Source organism: Cibotium barometz, chromosome 60 (assembly GCF_041138505.1).
Source record: "Cibotium barometz isolate CiBa-2024 chromosome 60, ASM4113850v1, whole genome shotgun sequence".
NCBI classification, from domain to species: domain Eukaryota; kingdom Viridiplantae; phylum Streptophyta; class Polypodiopsida; order Cyatheales; family Cibotiaceae; genus Cibotium; species Cibotium barometz.
The window spans coordinates 11,915,368-11,933,363 of NC_141105.1; the positions used below are offsets into that span (position 1 = coordinate 11,915,368).

Genomic DNA, 17,996 nt, shown 5'->3' on the forward strand with positions numbered 1-17,996 from the left:
TTATGTGGATGACCTTATTTTGACAAGGAATCATGACAAGGATCGGTTTTTCTTAGAAGCATTCAAACATAACCTTATATATGTTTTATAATTATACTTTAAGATACACAATTGCTTGAGGATAGTGCCCATTGTTAAGGCTAGTCCTTGATGGAAAGTAGTATCAAGGCTTTAATTTGAAAGGAGTCATTCAAAATTTGAAACATTTCTAAGAGCATCTTCCAACAGGCACAGAATTAACTTGGCCTTTTATATTACATAAACAGTGGTCAAGCTTTTCTTAGGTGTGTCAAAATCGGCACAGTTAGAATTTCTCTGCAAAACTTTGCCAATATGGGACCAAAATATCTATTTGCTATTAATTAATTCGTGTGGAAGTTAGAACCTTAGACGGGGTCGTTTTTAAACGTTAATATTAAATATTTTTTAAACCTTAAGGTTCAGGATGTGAATTGCGAATGCTCGGGAAACTTCGATAGACTTGACATGCACTGCCACTCTTTAGTGCCTCAAAAGCTCTCAAGCGCTTTTCCCTCGAGCAGAGTTCGGACATATACACACAAGCAATCAAGAAGGCATGCTTAGTCGGACAAAAGGCAGGGCTGTGGTTGGCACGCAACCAGAGTTCCAACTACTAGAGGACAGTGACGACAGTGTTGAAGCTCGGGCCGGGCCTTGATGGGTTTGCACAAGTTTGAGGAGGCGATGAGCATCCTGTAGCACGACTGTGAGCCTGAGAGAAAGAGAGACACGATACTACTAAGGTTAGTAGTATTCATTAATTAGTGCCCCTTGAGGGGCACTAATTAATAAATATGGTAGTAGCCTGAATATGGTAGTAATTAATGAATACTACTAACCTTAGTAAAACCTTAGTAGTATTCATTAATTAGTGCCCCTCGAGGGGCACTAATTAATAAATATGGTAGTAGCCTGAATATGGTAGTAGATACACCAAAAGACATCAACAAAAGTGCTTGGGAAGGCAAGGCTTTCTCTTGCATTTTATAGTTTTTTCACAACTTGTAGGCCCCACTCACTTGGGCGTGGGAAAAGCCCTTAAGAGGGCATACTAAGAACTTATTTTGAAGTGTGAAGTTTGCTTGGGTTGGTATATCCATTGCTCTACCTCGCAAGTGTGAAGGTTTGGGAGATGGCAAACTCGGCAGTGTCGATTGTACTGCCCCAATTCGCGAGCTCCACTTCAGGTAAGCTATGCTTTTCTTCGCATCATCTGTTCCCTGCACACTACTCACCTCAAAGTAAACGCCTGCGCTTCCATTTTTAGTTAGGTTAGCATTATGTGTTAGTCCCTGAGCGGACCTTCAGAAATGGTCGATGAAGAAACTAGCCGTTTCCGCCGTATCTGTGTTTTGCAATGCCTCTCTGAGCTTCTCATGGAGTTCCTCAAAGAGATAATATGTTAATCACATCCCAAGTGAATGGTTTTAATCCCTGTAATTTTCTGGTTTGCCCTTACTCGTGTGATTTACCAAGATGGATGTAACAGTCATATACCAATGCAATGCCAAGCTTTTCCTTGAAGGAGCTTTCAAGAGATTAGGTTAGTTAATGCCACCCATGCTCATGGCAAACGAAGTAGACCACATGATATCTCATCTTTGATGTTAGGTGGATCCTCATTGCAATGGGTTCTATCGCGAGTTACCGTTGCTTCACAAAGGATGAGGTGGTCAATAAATTTAAGAAATATGCGTACTTTGTTTCTTCATCTGCTCGGTTGAAGCTCCCAGTGGTATGTTGACAACATGCCAAAGCACCATGAGCTGCTGCCCCCAGAAATAGGAATGCTATTTTACTTAGTCAGCTGGAGCTATTTGCAGATATGGGTTTCATTTCCATGACTTTGGCAGGGACAGCAGCAAGAGACTAGCATGGTAGGGATGATTTGAAGGAGCTATGTAGGTAGAAATGAGGTATCCAACGAAGAGCTCAGGCTTGAGTTCTTGATAGGGTTAAACTGGAATTGTGATAAGGCAAGGCAAGCAGAGTTTTGGTTTTGATGCTCAACACAAGCAGCAGGGATATCATGCGTGGGAAAAGAGAAGGATCATACAGTAACAGCATCATGTAGCTGAGGGCTTAAATGCAAGTTTGTGCAGCTTGGGTGGCCTCTTGCTATACAACTTGGTTTGTGTTCAGGTTTCCTTGGTGTTTCCTGTACACCTTGGTTGCTGGGTTCCAAGCTTGGCCTCGGGGCTGTCTATCTACACTGCTAACCTATCATTTGCCTATACAAGGAGTTTCTTTCCACTGGCCAATCTTAAGGACGAACTAACTTGATAGTGCTGGTTGATAGCTGCAGATCAAGTTTGGTTGTCAAACTTGATATGTCATGTGGTTTTAGTCTTTGTCTCCATACTGTAATACGTCATCCATTCAATCTAATGTATTTCCCAATCCTTGTGTATTATGCATCATTGAAATCTGTTTGCTTTTTTATAAGTCTAATTGTCTTCTATTTTTGAGCTGCCATTAGACTAGCTGCAAGGTGTTCTCAAAATTAAAGCAATGCAGAGGTTTTGGAGATGCAGATTTGAGTTCGTGAACTCAAAAGTGTTTGCAGGAATTCCTCAATGGAGCACCAGAAAAAATCTTGAATTTGAAGACAAGGTATCAGTACAGAGATTTTCAAGTGCAGCTTGGTGCACTAGTAAGGACCATAGCAGCGGAGGAATCTTGTCCAAAAGAAAGGGCTTACTCTCAGAGGGACGCAGGGGTATAGAAGTAAAGGTATGTGGCTATTGTTTGGAGATGGTGCTATCTAAGCTTTTGTCTTTGTATGACCTTGTTTTTAAATGACTTGGTTTTCAGGATTTTCAAATGTAAGGTAATCATGTTGAATTGGAAAAGCTAGGTTTTTATTCAAATGTTAAAACTCATTCCCACAGAGTGAAATAATCACTGAAAATTTGCAGTTCTGAAAGACCTTCGCCATTTGAGTATCACACTGGCCTCTCAGCCTCTCATCATATCTCTACAATTCCTTGGGGATGCGATGACCTGGCTATGACTACAGTGTAAGAGCTCAGGTGACTGAGGCTCCCATGTGAGTGCTTATATTGGGAGGGAATACTGCAGAGATGTGAGACTTGAGAGGAGAGGGGATGCATGCAAGGAACATCTGCTAAAGATGGGAATGTGGAACTCCAGGCAAAATTATTTTTGGCCATCACCGTTTGTAAGAAGACAAGGTTCTAGAAAGTGTGGTCAGGTATTGATCCTCCAAGATAATCAAGCAGCCAAAAAAAACAGGGCTGTGTGATAAGATTCACAATAACTTTATTATCATGAAGGTTTTGAAAAAATCAAGCAGCACTATTAATAGATTATGTCACTTAGCTACGTTATAAAAGGTAGTATTTCAAAACAAAATAAAAAATAATACATACAATATGTCACTTAGCTACGTTATCAAAGGTAGTATTTCAAAACAAAATAAAAAATAATACATACATAATATGCAAGAACCAATGAAAAGCTTGTGTATTTGAGTCGTAGAGTGCATGAGCTTGAACATATTGAGTGGTAAAGTGCATGAGCTTCAACATAGTGGCAAGGGATCAATCCCATTCTTCTCCCACTTTTTCAAGAAGGGTGGGCATGTGGGCATCATCTTGACTAAGGTCTCTCCTTAAATATATTTGCTTCATGTTTTTTTATACATGTAGTATATATCGACAATAATCACCCTCGAGAGTTACATATTGAATGATAAATTCTTTAAGGCCTTCCAGGGCTAATGAATGAATACCTTAGGTTCAAACCATAGTTATTAAAGCTCAACCCTTAAATGCTATGACACAAAACACAAACACATGTGCTCCCCTCACCCTGCACTACTTCTTACAGCTCCTATAGGCCACTCGTACTCCAACCTACCATCATCTTCCCTGCCCTCTACATCATGCAATAAATACCATTCTAGCCAGAGAGGAAGCATGAGAAGCAGCAGCACATGAGCGGGTCATGGGGCCCCACAAGCAAGCCAACCTGTTGTGGTAGGGGACTACCTTTGTAATCTTTTAAGCACTGCAGGCAATTGGTTTATCAGCCCTAAATGAGCACACTTATCTTCATCAATCCCTACATGGCACCTGAGGTAGTGCATAAGAGGTGCCTCTGGGAATGCACTGAAAGAATACCAAGTTAAGGTGGGGAGGGTTTCATCTGAAAGACGCAAGACTTGTGTCAGTTGATGTTAGCTTCAGAGGCTAGGCAATTGTTGACAAGAAGGGGACTCGGGAGTCTGCAGACTCTGCAGGTCAGTGTCATGGGATCTCAAGAAGCAGCTCGTGGCCTCCAAGTTGCGGATGGGGAGTCTGCAGACTCTGCAGGCCAGTGTCCTGGGATCTCAAGCAGAAGCTCATGGCCTCCGCAACAAAGAGGAACTGGAAGGGGGGCAGGGGCATTCCTGACACACAGATCAGGAAATAGGAAAGCCCTTGCTTCTCGTGCCCTGAATGAATATCTGGTTGTGAGCATAAGAGCAAGGCACTGACCTACACTCCATACTCATATGGTTGGAGCGGTCCATTGAGGTTGCTCTATGAGCTACATTGTCTTGACGCTTTACACACCGGGAGAGTGGGGTTACAACCAAGGGTTAGGAGCCATGCTCCTCAAATCATCTAGAAGAGATAATCTATGTTGCCTCCATCTTGGGAGGCCTCATCTGTCACGTGCACACCTAGAAGGTGTACAAGTGACATGGCATATGAGAGTATCCATAAGCATTTAGCAAGCATTTATCCATTTATTCAGGCATTCAAGCATTTATCACACAGCACGTATGGGACTGTTTTAGCCCCATCCTCAGCACATGAGTCATCAAAGCATTTAATAGCATCAAGTCGTGGGCATTTATGGCAGCCGACAGCTGATATATAACATTTAATGAAGTTGAGGAGGTTGACAGCTGGCTGACTGCTGTACAGTACCCAATCAGCAGCATTCACTCATATAAATAGGTCATTCAGTCCAGCATCTCAGATCATCTTCTCTTCTCAGCGTTTTCCTTCCTTGGGAGCATTGGGAGTCAGCAGAATAGCAGTATATTCAGCATGTAGTTAGTAGACAGACAGCATCATAGACATCTTTTAGTCAACTTCCTATCTCCTACATAGAGGAAAGCCGACATCCAAGGGTGGACCTTGTTAGACATCATCCCCTACTTGCTGGCTTGAAGGTGTATACGTGACATGGCATATCAGAGCATCCATAAGCATTTAGCAGGCATTTATCCATTTATTCAAGCATTCAAGCATTTATCACAGCATGTATGGGACTGTTTCAGCCCCATCCTTAGCACATGAGTCATCAAAGCATTTAATAGCATCAGGTCGTGGGCATTTATGGCAGTCGACAGCAGTTTATGGCAGTCGATAGCAGTTCATAGCGGCCGACAGCAGATATATACATTTAATGAAGTCATGAGGAGGTTGACTGCTGGCCGACTGCTGTAGAGTACCCGACGAGCAACATTCACTCATATAAATAGGCCATTCAGTCCAGCATCTCAAATCATCTTCTCTTCCTTCCTTGGGAGCATTGGGAGTTAGCAGAACAGCAGTATATTCAGCATGTAGTCATTAGACAGCATCATAGATAGCTTTCAGTCATCTTTCTACCTCCTACATAGAGGAAAGCCAGCATCCAAGGGTGGACCTCAGCAGTGGAGAAAGGAACAGCCAGTCACTATCAACATTCAGCATATCGCTCTCATTCTGAAATCCTTTGCTATGTGACCAATCTTGCCACAATGATGATAGGTTATCTTTTTCCTTGGTCCTTCTCTGGTCCTCGGTCTTGGTCCTCTTGAGAAGAGTGCTTTCTCCTCACTTGATGTGCTTGAACTGTTTTTCCTCGAATCCGCTTCTCTTCTTCTATGAGTGCTGCTTCCATTCTTGCAATGGTTGGATTTGGAAGGTTCTTCAAGGTAGCCACTAAGGACCCATACTCCTCGAGTGTCATACTTTTTAACAATATGGCTATGGCATCCTCTTCTTCTACTAGTGCCCCAATGCCAGTCAATTGTTAAGTTATACTCTTAAGGTGTGCTGAAAGTGATTCACTATCTTTAATGTCCAAGTCAAAGAAATGTTTTTTCAAGCTTATTTTTGAATTCTTTTGCTTTGCTCCAAACAATTTCTCTAGCTCATTCCAAGCACCCTTAGATGTATCTTGTGATGTAATGTGATGGATGAATCCATCTCCCAATCCTAATATAATGATAGCTATTCCTGCAGCCCATTTTCAGAGGAACACTTACAGCCGCAAGCTTCTATTAAAAGCCTAACCCAATGAGTTGAAGATTACCGAGACGGATGATGTCGTGGCCAAATTGCAAGAACTCAAGAAGATCCATCAACAACAAGCCATCTTGGGATCTAGTCGAAGAGTGCACCTCATCCACTGAGGTGTGGACTATTACCTCTCTTGTTACTTGATTGTGGATTCTAGGACTACTTCTCACATGACTCACAACAAGGATATCTTGGAGGACTCTCACTCTATCTCTATGCAGGTCCGACTTGCGAACAATCAACCTATTGATACATTGATTATGTCCTCTAGTCACTCCCTTAGGCAGGCCCCAATACTTGGAGAATGTTCTTTATGTCCCAAAGTTATCCAAAAATTTATTTTGTCTCCAAGATAGCCTAGAAAGGCTACGGCTTATACTTCGATGATCAGGTTTTGGAGATCATTCACAGAGATTCTCACAGGATTATTGCTCGGGGCATTCAAGAGGGTGGTCTTTACAAGATCACCAGTTTTCAGGAGGAACCCAATCTTGATCACTCTCATCTGTTTCAACTTCTAGCCTCTCATCAGGATCTTCTTAGAGAGGATGTGTAACATGCGGAAGCTTCGGGGGAGATCGGTAACTTCAAGGCTATCTTCCTCCAAAGGAGCAAAGGAAATACTAGTCAGAAAACATATGCTTTTTCTTTCATACTATCGGGCATGGTAAGAAGGATTGCCACAAATGGCAAGAGGAGCAAGCCTCCAAAGCTCCTTCTGCCATAGTTGCCACATCATCTTTAGCTCCTCCAGTCCCACCTACTACCACAAATGCAGTTCGGCTTTTACCTTCTATGTATTCTATGCCATCCGTGGTATTTGATGCTAAGCAGGAGGGTGAGAGCGATGCTGCACAGAAAAGCCTAATCTGAGCTTACGGCTCTGCCAAGGGCCGACAGTTTGTAGTCCTATTCGACATGGGCAGTTCTAAGGACGCCATCTCTCCCCATTGGCTAACAAGATGAGCTACATATTAGTGCCATATCATTTGGATGTGGACGGGTTCACACTTGGTCTCCGCACACATATCTCAGAAGGCACATCAGTTTGTCTTTGAAGTTCAAAAGGCCTCATTCCAACGAGATTTCATTGTCTCGCCTCTTCTAGGGTGTGACATGATCTTAGGTATCCAGTGGTTTCGTCATTATGAGCCTATTCCCGATTGGGGGCAAGACACTTTTACTATCTGTAAAGGTTTTCTTGAGCTTGTCATGGTTCGTGGGGATAGAAGCATTCTTGGCATCCCATTGATTTTGCACCTCCAAGCCCGACGAGCTATCCGCAAGGGAGCAGAAGGGGCACTACTTTATGTTCGTGCTCAGATAGCCTCTACCTCATTGGTAGCACCTATCTCATCTTCAGTCCCACAATTAGCAGACCTCCTGTCTAGACATCAGGACATTATGCTTAGGGACAATCTTCCGCCTAGTCTCCCCCCATCATGTTCTGAGGACCATTATATCGATTTGGTCCCTAGGTCAGAACCTCCTAGTAGGTTTCCCTATCGCCTTTCCAAGACTTTAGAGGGCGAACTAGAAAGATAGTTATCTGTGCTCCTCCGAGCTGGATTCGTTCGGCCTTCTTCCTCACCATTTGCTGCACCCATCCTATTTGTCCAAAAGAAGGACAAGTCTGCACGCCTTTGTGTAGACTACAGGGCATTGAATAAACTCACCATTAAGAATAAGTTTCCTATGCCAAGGATTGAAGTACATTTTGGAGCGTTTAGACGGTGCAAAAATTTTCACTTAGATCGATCTCAAGAGTGGTTACCATTAGGTCCGCATTTTCAAAGCTGACATTCCAAAAACAGCTTTCCGGACATAGGGTGGTCACTACGAGTTCGTAGTCATGCCTTTTGGGCTTGCAAATGCACCCGCAACCTTCAATAAAATGATGTCCAGGATTTTCGTAGTCCTCATTGGTAAGTGTGTCTTCATCTTTCTTGATGACATACTTGTATTCTCAGCCAATGCAGAGCAGCATGAGAAAGATGTGGAGAAAGTCTTGCAACTTTTGCGAGATAATGGGCTCTACATAAACGCCAAAAAGTTTATCTTCGGCGTTAAAGAGGTTCAATACTTGGGCTATATCGTCGGTTTTGATGGGATTCGTTTGGACCCCTCAAAGGTTCAAGCGATCTTGGATTGGGACATCCCTCAGACTGCCCAAGAGACCCGTTCTTTCGTAGGTCTTTGCCAAGCCTACAGCACTCATGTTCATCAATTTTCCAACCTTGTAGCACCTCTCACCGACTTGCTCAAGGGGGTGAAGACTCGCAGACAAAAAGTCTCAGTCACCACAGGCAAGGTGCTTTATGCATTCCGTGCACTCCAAGAAACTGCCTCAGAAGCGCCTGTTTTGAAGTTAGCATCTTGGGATGAACCTTTTGAGGTCATTACCGATGCAAGCAATGTAGCCATAGGTGCAGTTCTCGAGTAGGACAATAGACCCGTGGCCTACTACAGTCAAAAGTTGGATGTCGCCGAAAAGAATTATTCGGTTTATGACAAAGAGCTTTTGGGTGTGATCACAACGCTCAAACATTGAAAGCCTTTTCTTTATGGACAGGTTTTCACAGTCAAAACAGACCACCAAGCACTGAAGTGGCTTCAAACCATGCCAAGTGCCCAGTGGAGTGATTGCAAGCCAGATGGAGTCAGCTCTTTCAACAATTTAGAGGAATGATCAAGTGCATCCCTAGTAAGCATAACCCAGTTGTTGCAGATGCTCTTAGTCGAAAGGCCAGCATCCAGGCAGTGCAGGAGTCTACCATTCTCGAAATCACGGGGAAGGACTTAGATAGCATGAAAGACCAGTATGTGGACTCCCCTGAGTTTGATACTCAATACAATTTGGCCCTCACTTCTGAGCCTAGCCATTATTCAGTGCAGAATGGTTAGTTGTTCTTCAAGATCCGTCTCTGTGTCATTTAGGAAAAGCGAGCAGCTCTTCTCCATGATGCCCATGACTCCTTAGTTGGAGGACATAGAGGTATCAACAGTACCCTCGAGAAATTAGATCGGTCCTTTTATTGGCCAAAAATGAGGCGTGATGTATATTCACATGTTCAAGCCTGTAAGATTTGTGAAAAAGTTAAGGTTTCACATACAAAGAAGGCTGGGTTACTTCAACTTTTGCCTATCCCCGACGGACTTTTCATCGACATTTCTATGGACTTTGTAGGGTCTCTACCAACATTCATTGGATCCCGTAACACTCAGTGTTTTACCATTGTGGATCGCTTCAGTAAGTTCTGCATGCTCATCCCATGCAAGTATATGGCCACAACTGAGGACGTAGCCTGTCTTTTTCTCAAACATTGGTACTCCATTTGTGGTTTGCCTAGCACCACCTCAGACAAAGATTCCAAGTTTACCTCGCATTTTTGGAGGGCATTATTCGAAAACTTTGGAACCAAGCTACAGTTGTCTAGTGCATTCTATCCACAGACAGACGGCCAGATAGAAATCTATAACCGGTTGGCCTTTGATGTTCTCAAGTCATATTGTCATGACCAGTAGTCCAAATGGAAACATTATCTTCCATTGGTCCAAGCTATCTTGAATGATACTCATTCATCCAGTGTCGGACGGACTTCGTATGAAGTAGCCTTTGGTCACCGTTTCTCTTCTCTTTTGACGAGATTGGTGTCTCCATCTCTTGAGGCTAACAAAACGACGAAAGCATTTTTCGAAATCATTGAGTCAGTTAAAAACCGCTTGACCAAAGCACATGAAGCTTATAGCAGACAGGCAAATAAGTCTAGACGAGATGTCCACTTCAAGGAAGGGGATTGGGTCTATCTGCGCATCATGAAACAGAGATTGAAACAAGTGGGCAAACATTGTCCGAAGCTTTCTTTCCGTAGTTTTGGATCTTTTCCAATAGTTAAATGTCATGTGCATCATAGATGCCATGGACATTCTCAGGGCTAGATCCAGAAGAGGCAGCCAGATAAAGAGTAGAACCAGGATGATGGAGCACAGATTACTGTTGACTGGAGACAGGCGTGGAAAGCAACTGAAGACCAGATGGCTGTCGGCTGCAGGAAAAGGTGTTGCTGGCTGCACACAGGGCTGTCGGCTGCACACTGAAGAGGTTGGCTGAACCAGAGGACAAGGGCAGCAGTAGGCACATCAAGATCTAGGAGTAAATCCAGTCGGGGCTGAATTAAATAGCATTTATGCATTTAATACTGGCCAACCAGCAATCGGCCAGTTCCCCATGGATTCAAAGGGGCTATAAATAGCCCAAGTGCTCATTGTTTTATTCACTCTCTCCCTCTAGGGGTTTGAGTCATTAGGAGTCCCATAGGGGACGGATTTTTGGTGTGTTACCACCTTTTATGTAAGGCAGCCCATGGCTGCAGATTTAGGTACCTTTTTGTACCATAGAATATACTGAATTTTCCAGCATCTCTCTCTCTCTCTCTCTCTCTCTCTCTCTCTCTCTCTCTCTCTCTCTCTATACCTGCGTTTTTGCATCAGAAGGTTTCCAAGAGTGTTTAGGGCTGAAAGAAGACTCCCAGAGTTTCCGCGCGTTACATTGGTATCAGAGCATCAGGCTCAGTCGGACTAAACGCTGATTCAGTCCCATATGAAGGTGTACAGGTCCAAGGTACAAGAAAGTACACGGATTCGAAGCCCAAGGCAAGGAACACAGATCGGGAAGAACGCCCCGGAGGTTTGTTGGTGGTGTTCCACAGTGCCAGATGGGGATGGCAGTTCCGTGAGCCAGATAGGTTCTCAGGTAACGGTCCCAAGGGAGGTTGATCCTCCAAGGGTGATGTGAGGGTGCCAGACTCATTTCTCAGGAATGAAGACCAAGACGGTGTTCAAAGTTAGGGCAGGAATGGATTGTGGACTTGATGGAACCAAATGCATAGATCTTCGTCTGAGGCAGAGTGGTTTGGAGAACAGGCCGGGTTTTCAAAGAAGAAAAGGTTTGCCAGGGATGGATGATGACAGAGGGACTTCGGGACAGGATTGGGATGATGACAGTCATCCAAGAGCAGGTTGGATTCCCGTCATCAAGTTTAGCAGAGGGGGATGTCATGTGCACAGATGCCCATGGACAAGTTCCTCGGCTAGTCCAGAAAAGGCAGCCAGAAAAAGGACCATCAGAACCAAATTATGGAGCACAGAGAGCTGTTGGCACTGTAGATTGGAGCAGGGCTTGGAGAGCAAGTGGAAAAGCCTGTCGGCTGTACCAAAAGGGAGTCGGCTGTACCAGAGGTGGAGGCGGCTGAACCAAGTTGAAGGGGGCTGGAGGCGCATCATCGAAACAAGCATTAATGACCAGTCGGGTGAGTTAAATAAACTTTAATGAGATTATGACTGGCCGACCAGCAGTCTGCCAGCATAAAGGGGGTCCAAGACCCATATAAAAAGGCCCAAGTGCTCATCATTGAACTCATTCATTCCACTAGGGAGTGGATCAGTATGGTCCTAGTCTAGGGCAGAATTTTGGGTGTTTTACCACCTTTTCTAGAAGGCAGCCTAGGGCTGCAGACAAGTACCCTTTTTGTACCATAGAATATACTGAATTTTCCAGCATCTCTCTCTCTCTCTACTCTCTCTCTATATCTGCGTTTTTTGCATCAGATGGTTTCCTAGAGTGTTTAGGGCTGAAAGAAGACTCCCAGAGTTTCCGCGTGTTACATTGGTATCAGAGCATCAGGCTCAGCTGGATAAACGCTGATTCAGTCCCATATGAAGGTGTACAGGTCCAAGGTACAGGAAAGTACACGGATTCGAAGCCCAAGGCAAGGAACGCCGTTGCCCGCCCCCTTCTAAATAAAAGTGTGTTTCTACCTCCTTTTTAGCGTTTCTTTTTATTTTATTATGTTGCCACGTGGCCTTCTATCCTTGCTTGATTTTCTACAAGGATGATAGGCTACCCAAGGTTTTAAAAAACCCTAATCCTTACATATAGGGAATCCTTACATACTTGAAAGGGAGAGGATGAAGGAGAGAATAATGGAAAAGGCACAATGCTAACATACTTTGTGCCATCATCAACAGCATCAGTGATTCTATTCTTATTTTGATTCAACACACAACTAAGGCATGAAATGCTTAGACTATACTAAGGAATCAGTATGAGACCTAGAATTAGACCCCAGGAGGTTTGTTGGTGGTGTTCCACAGTGCCAGATGGGGATGGTAGTTCCGTGAGCTAGATAGGTTCTCAGGTAACGGTCCCAAGGGAGGTTGATCCTCCAAGGGTGATGTGAGGGTGCCAGACTCATTTCTCAGGAATGAAGACCAAGACGGTGTTCAGAGTCAGGGCAGGAATGGATTGTGGACTTGATGGAAACAGATGCATAGATCTTCGTCTGAGACAGAGTGGTTTGGAGAACGGGCCGGGTTTTCGGAGAAAAAAAGGTTTGCCAGGGATGGATGATGACAGAGGGACTTCGGGACAAGATTGGGATGATGACAGTCATCCAAGAGCAGGTTGGAATCCCGTCATCAAGTTTAGTAGAGGCGGACGTCATGTGCATCATAGATGCCATGGACATTCTCAGGGCTAGATCCAGAAGAGGCAGCCAGATAAAGAGTAGAACCAGGATGATGGAGCACAGAGCATTGGTGATTGGAGACAGGCGTGGAAAGCAACTGAAGACCAGATGGCTGTCGGCTGCAGGAAAAGGTGTTGCTGGCTGCACAAAAGGCTGTCGGCTGCACACTGAAGAGGTTGGCTGAACCAGAGGACAAGGGCAGCAGCAGGCGCATCAAGATCCAGGAGTAAATCCAGTCGGGGCTGAATTAAATAGCATTTATGCATTTAATACTGGCCGACCAGCAGTCGGCCAGTTCCCCATGGATTCAAAGGGGCTATAAATAGCCCAAGTGCTCATTGTTTTATTCACTCTCTCCCTCTAGGGGTTTGAGTCATTAGGAGTCCCATAGGGGACAGATTTTTGGTGTGTTACCACCTTTTATGTAAGGCAGCCCATGGCTGCAGATTTAGGTACCTTTTTGTACCATAGAATATACTGAATTTTCCAGCATCTCTCTCTCTCTCTCTCTCTCTCTCTCTCTCTCTCTCCATTCGAAGTCCAAGGACATTGTCGTTCATTATCATATGGTTCGTGACTACTTGGCACTCAGTACCTTAACATTGGAGTATTATCCTACTAGGGACAACGTGTCGGACATCTTCACCAAGGCACTTTCCAAACCAACTTTTGATCACTTACTTCCACACGACGGTATCGGTCCTCTTCAATGGAGCTGAAGAGTTGTTGGAGGGGTCATCTCCACTTTTCTGGGTGCTTCCCCACTGTTCCTGCACCTCTGGAGGACCTCCCCCAGCCTGGGTTTTTTTCCACATTTACTGAGTTTGCTCTAACGCAAGTGTCTTGCATTCCTGAAACATGGCCATAACACCGGCTTTCCACCTGTCCTTGGTTCCCAGTGTGCAGGCCCTTCAACTCTATGCACCGGTTAACCTTTCACATATGTGCAGCCCTGTGCATACCCCGATCCTGTTCTTCAGAAACAGCTTGAGGGCTCCGCCTTGCAAAACGGGTCATATGTGACTTAATTATGTAGAATGGGTTCGTTGCAGTTTATCGGTCGTCACTTTCCTCTCATATTTATCCTCATGCACTGACCACATTATGTACGGACATTTTGTGCCTGTGTTTGTGGGAAGAAGACTTTTGTGTCTCTCTTATGGGTTCATGTCTTCTTGCAATAGTTCAGTGTCTGTAACCCTTTGAGAGGGATTTCCTTTGGGTCACTAGTTCTGTAGTACATTTCAATGCAATTTTCTTACAGCTCACCTAATGCCAGCTTAGGGTCTTTAAAGAACACGCCAAGCATATAATTTTCCTAAAAGATAGCATTTTTTTGAAGCGTTTTTTTTTCTTTCAGGCCATAGAACCAACTGAGTCACCTTCAACTTCAACCACAAACAGTATCTTATGTAAACAGTGTGATGGAAATGGTAATGAAAAACTTTCCATTCAATGGTACATCACAATTCAGAGACTGTCCTAGGATCTTAATGACTTATGGAAGAGTATTTGATCTCAGGAGCTATTGCATGTACACAATGCAAGGGCGATGGGATCAACAAGGAGGACTTTTTTAATGGTCGATTCAAGGCTGGAACAATCTGCTGGCTCTGCAGGTACATACTCGTGTACTTTGAATTGCTCGATCCTGTTGACACAATAGTTCACTAAGTATAAAAGTGGAAAACATGAAACAACAACTGATTTTTTTCAAAAGGCAGAAGGGTTTTGATCTCTCCATGGATGTGTAGTTGGTCTTGTGTTAAATCAAGTCGATTTGTTGCAGAGGTAAAAGAGAGATACTTTGTGGAAACTGCAATGGTGCTGGGTTTTTAGGAGGATACTTGAGTTCTTTCGAAGAGTGACGAAGAAGGATTTTGTGTAGAGCTGGCTGCCATGATGCTCCCTGCATAATGTATAACTTCCTCGTATTGAATCATTATGCATACTCTTGCCATAGTCTACCAGATTGCTTGCTTTCTGGTACCAAGCCACCTCGTGATGTATCTTAAATCTTTTTTTTTGTGTTTAGTAAAGGTGAGATAATTTCTTTGTGCTAAACAAGTATATATATATGTTAGTATTAACTACAGGCTAGTGTGAATGAGAGTTGGTGCATTTCCTTTCAAAGAAACTAAAAAGTCTAGGAAAGGGACGGTCTTTCTTTGTAAATGTCATGCATGTATCATATATCATATATCATCATCATATGAGTTGTGGGTTGTAAATGACAGCTACTGCAACCCTTTAAAAGCCATGCGAGGCCTTAAAGGTGTCCAACACTAGGTGTTTTGGCCAGCTGGTCTGAAAGTACTTATGCTGCCCTAAACTAGTTTAAACTATTCCAAACTTGTCATTTTCTGCTCCATGATGAATTTGCTTCTCTGTAGTACTGTGTGTCCAATGTTGAGTTGTGCAATGTATCTTATGCAGTGTAACAGAACTTTGCATAGTTTACAGTAAGTCCAATTATGATTGTCTCCAATGTAACCCAAGTATCACAAATAGAAATGTTGTGTATAGTATATCGAAATTAAGTAGTGCCTTTCATATTTGAGATGTTGTATGTGTTATTTCTTGCTGTAGAATTTTGTGATGGATCACCAGCCAAGAAATAAGCACCCCATCCATCTCGATTCTGACTGAATAATGGTATATGGTCAGCAAGAAAAGCCCAAGCGTCACACAAGTTTGGACTTGCTTTTCACAGCAAGAGTAACCATTGTGGCAACCATGGCAGGGAAGCAAGTCATGTAGGAAGAGATGCAACTGCAACATGAGAGAAAGAGAGAGTGGCCGGAGGCCATAAAATGGCTGACATCCCTAGAGAAGCTGAGGGAATCACGAGGAAGTTAACATGTTCTGCATGTCCGCTACATTTAATGTACGTAGTCTGCACACGTGAGGGAATTGCTCCGTAATGATCGAGTTGAGGACCACATGTTCTTCAATCTCCTGATCCTCTACATGTAATCAACATAGAAAGCACATGTTTGTGTTGTCGATGATTGTTGCCCATATGATCCAATTTCTTAATTCCCAATCTCTGTGAGTGGGTGCTGAGCAATAAGAGCGCTTTTGCTAGCATGGGTACACAAAGGTTGAGCGCAGTGATATTCCTGTTTATACATTATTCAATACTTGGGGTGAATGTGTGCAATAGTACCTCTTGTGTGCTTTCTCCCATCTTTGGTGTACGATATTGATTCTGTCCTTTCTTCATTTCTTTGGGAGCAAGGGCTAGGAATCCTTGAATTCCCTGTCTCCAAAACCATGTACATCCCTATGTCTTAGACCCATCTTGAAGTTGGAAATTTGCTTTTGCTTTTCAAAAGCCGACTTAGGTAGTCTATCAATTTGTATGTCCTTGACCTTGGTTATCTAGAAGCCCTCTCTAGAGCTATGAACTTTAGTGGTCTAGTGCTCGTCTCTAGTAGCATGATTCTGTATGGTGTGGAGGTTTTCACTTTTAACTGTCGACACAGGAACACTTTCGATTTCATTCAAAGCTGATGTCGAGATGCTTGTCCTTCATACCTTAAAATCAAAAGAGTATCACCTTGTGTGATCAAAGCCTCAAAGAGTAGTGCCCAAATGTGCCATCTAAGGGTGTCACAATTGTTACATTTGTTCTCAAGTATATAATAGTTGGTCCATCTTGCCTCTAATTTTTGCTCCGTACATGAGCTCCATTTGTGATGGGCTGATCATATAAGCAAGGGTAGGCAATACATGAGGTTGAATGATCTTGATTAGCATCGCTTTCGTTTTTACAACATTGATAGAGAGTCTCTAACGTGGCAAAACTAACCTAAAATATCCATTAGATGTTGCAATGTCTCGAGATTGTATGCACAGAGGACTACATCATCAGAATACATGAAAAGCACACTCACATGATGTCCCAAAGTAGTGGAAACTTTGTATGTGCCACTTACTCTATGAGCTCTTCTAGTTGATCAATGTAAAGCCCAAAGATGGTTAGGGAAAGTGAACATCCTTAGTGCAAGAAATGTGGGTTAACAGATGGGGTATGTACTAGATGCAAACTTCGTGTCGAAGATATTGGTCATCTGCTCAAAAACTGTCAGAGATCTGTTGATATTCTGACACCGGTCTGGCCTGTTTTGGGCTGTCTGCCCTCTGCAAAACAACTGTTACTAGGGGACACTATTGGGTTTCTCCCCCGGTGCTGGGCTAGAATCAAACCTGAATTCCTTTGGGTGATATGGAAAGATAGATGTGCAACTGCATTTGAAAGTGCTTACTAGATTCCAAATCTAAAAAGTCTTTTTGCTGACTTTCATGTGCAGATTTATGATTTTCATTTGGTACAGACGAGATTGTACACCACGCAAGCTGAGAAGTGCAAAATCAACCAAGTAACTTGGATCCCTTCATCTAAAATCAGCTGAATGAGCTCCAAAGGAAGACTGATGAGGCCAACCGTTTTGTGGCTATGATGCAATCCAGAATTGAAGCACTATGATCATTGAGATATGTGATTTTCTTGATTGTTATGTCTGTGATCAGTGGATCCCAGTGCTGTATCCCAGCTAGTTCTTGTAATTTTGTCTCTCTTAATTAATTCTTGCGCTTGTTGGTTTTTTTTTTTAAAAAAGTGAACATCCTTGCTTCACCCCCATGGTGTTAAGAAAGAGAATGGACAGACTTGTACATGTCTTCTTCAGTTGATATATGACATTCTCATGAAGGCGGCATGCTGTTGTTACCTTGTGCTACATTGTATGATTGCTACATTCAAGTGCTCTATTCTTTCCCATAGGTTGTTTTAGGGAGTATCAAACTCTTTTTTTAAGTGAACAAAGAAACAATAGAGCGATTTTCCCTGACTCATACGCTCTCTACGATGATTCTCATGGTTACGAGATGATCTACTGTGCTATGCTTGGGAGAAAAGGCAACGTGTCCTTTCACCCTTTTAGCCCACCACCAGCTCATCTTTTTCTCAATGATAGTATTGTATAGCTTAGTTGTGGTTGAATTGGCCAATAGTTGGTGAGTTGGCCTCTCAGATTTGCATTTTTCTAGTAAGGTTTGGCACACAAAATAGATGGAGCTCTATCACTGAGGACCCCTCTAGGGTTGACCATTGAACCACTAGTGTCGGTGGAGTGGG

General features: G+C 43.4%; 1 protein-coding gene across 2 annotated transcripts; it reads left to right on the top strand.

Annotated features, from left to right (window-relative positions):
* The first annotated feature begins 1,052 nt into the window (after positions 1-1,052).
* LOC147604987 (protein BUNDLE SHEATH DEFECTIVE 2, chloroplastic-like) lies at positions 1,053-14,917 on the top strand. 2 transcript variants are annotated; one of them, XM_086794129.1, is made up of 5 exons: positions 1,053-1,208; positions 2,588-2,754; positions 14,214-14,286; positions 14,376-14,472; positions 14,643-14,917. In XM_086794129.1, exons 1-5 carry the CDS (start codon positions 1,154-1,156, stop codon positions 14,719-14,721), a joined length of 471 nt encoding a protein of 156 aa, XP_086650255.1. In that variant the 5' UTR covers positions 1,053-1,153; the 3' UTR covers positions 14,722-14,917. The 2 variants fall into 2 exon arrangements, with proteins under 2 accessions (XP_086650255.1, XP_086650254.1); XM_086794128.1 differs by having other exon boundaries at positions 1,072-1,208; positions 2,579-2,754.
* The last annotated feature ends 3,079 nt before the right edge of the window (positions 14,918-17,996 follow it).

What these genes read in the sequence shown, in the direction of transcription:
- LOC147604987 (XM_086794128.1), top strand. Translation starts at nt 1,154, where the DNA reads ATGGCAAACTCGGCAGTGTCGATTGTACTGCCCCAATTCGCGAGCTCC. An exon ending in ATTCGCGAGCTCCACTTCAG is followed by an intron (nt 1,209 to 2,578) that starts GTAAGCTATGCT and finishes TGAACTCAAAAG; the next exon opens with TGTTTGCAGGAATTCCTCAA. An exon ending in ACAATCTGCTGGCTCTGCAG is followed by an intron (nt 14,473 to 14,642) that starts GTACATACTCGT and finishes GATTTGTTGCAG; the next exon opens with AGGTAAAAGAGAGATACTTT.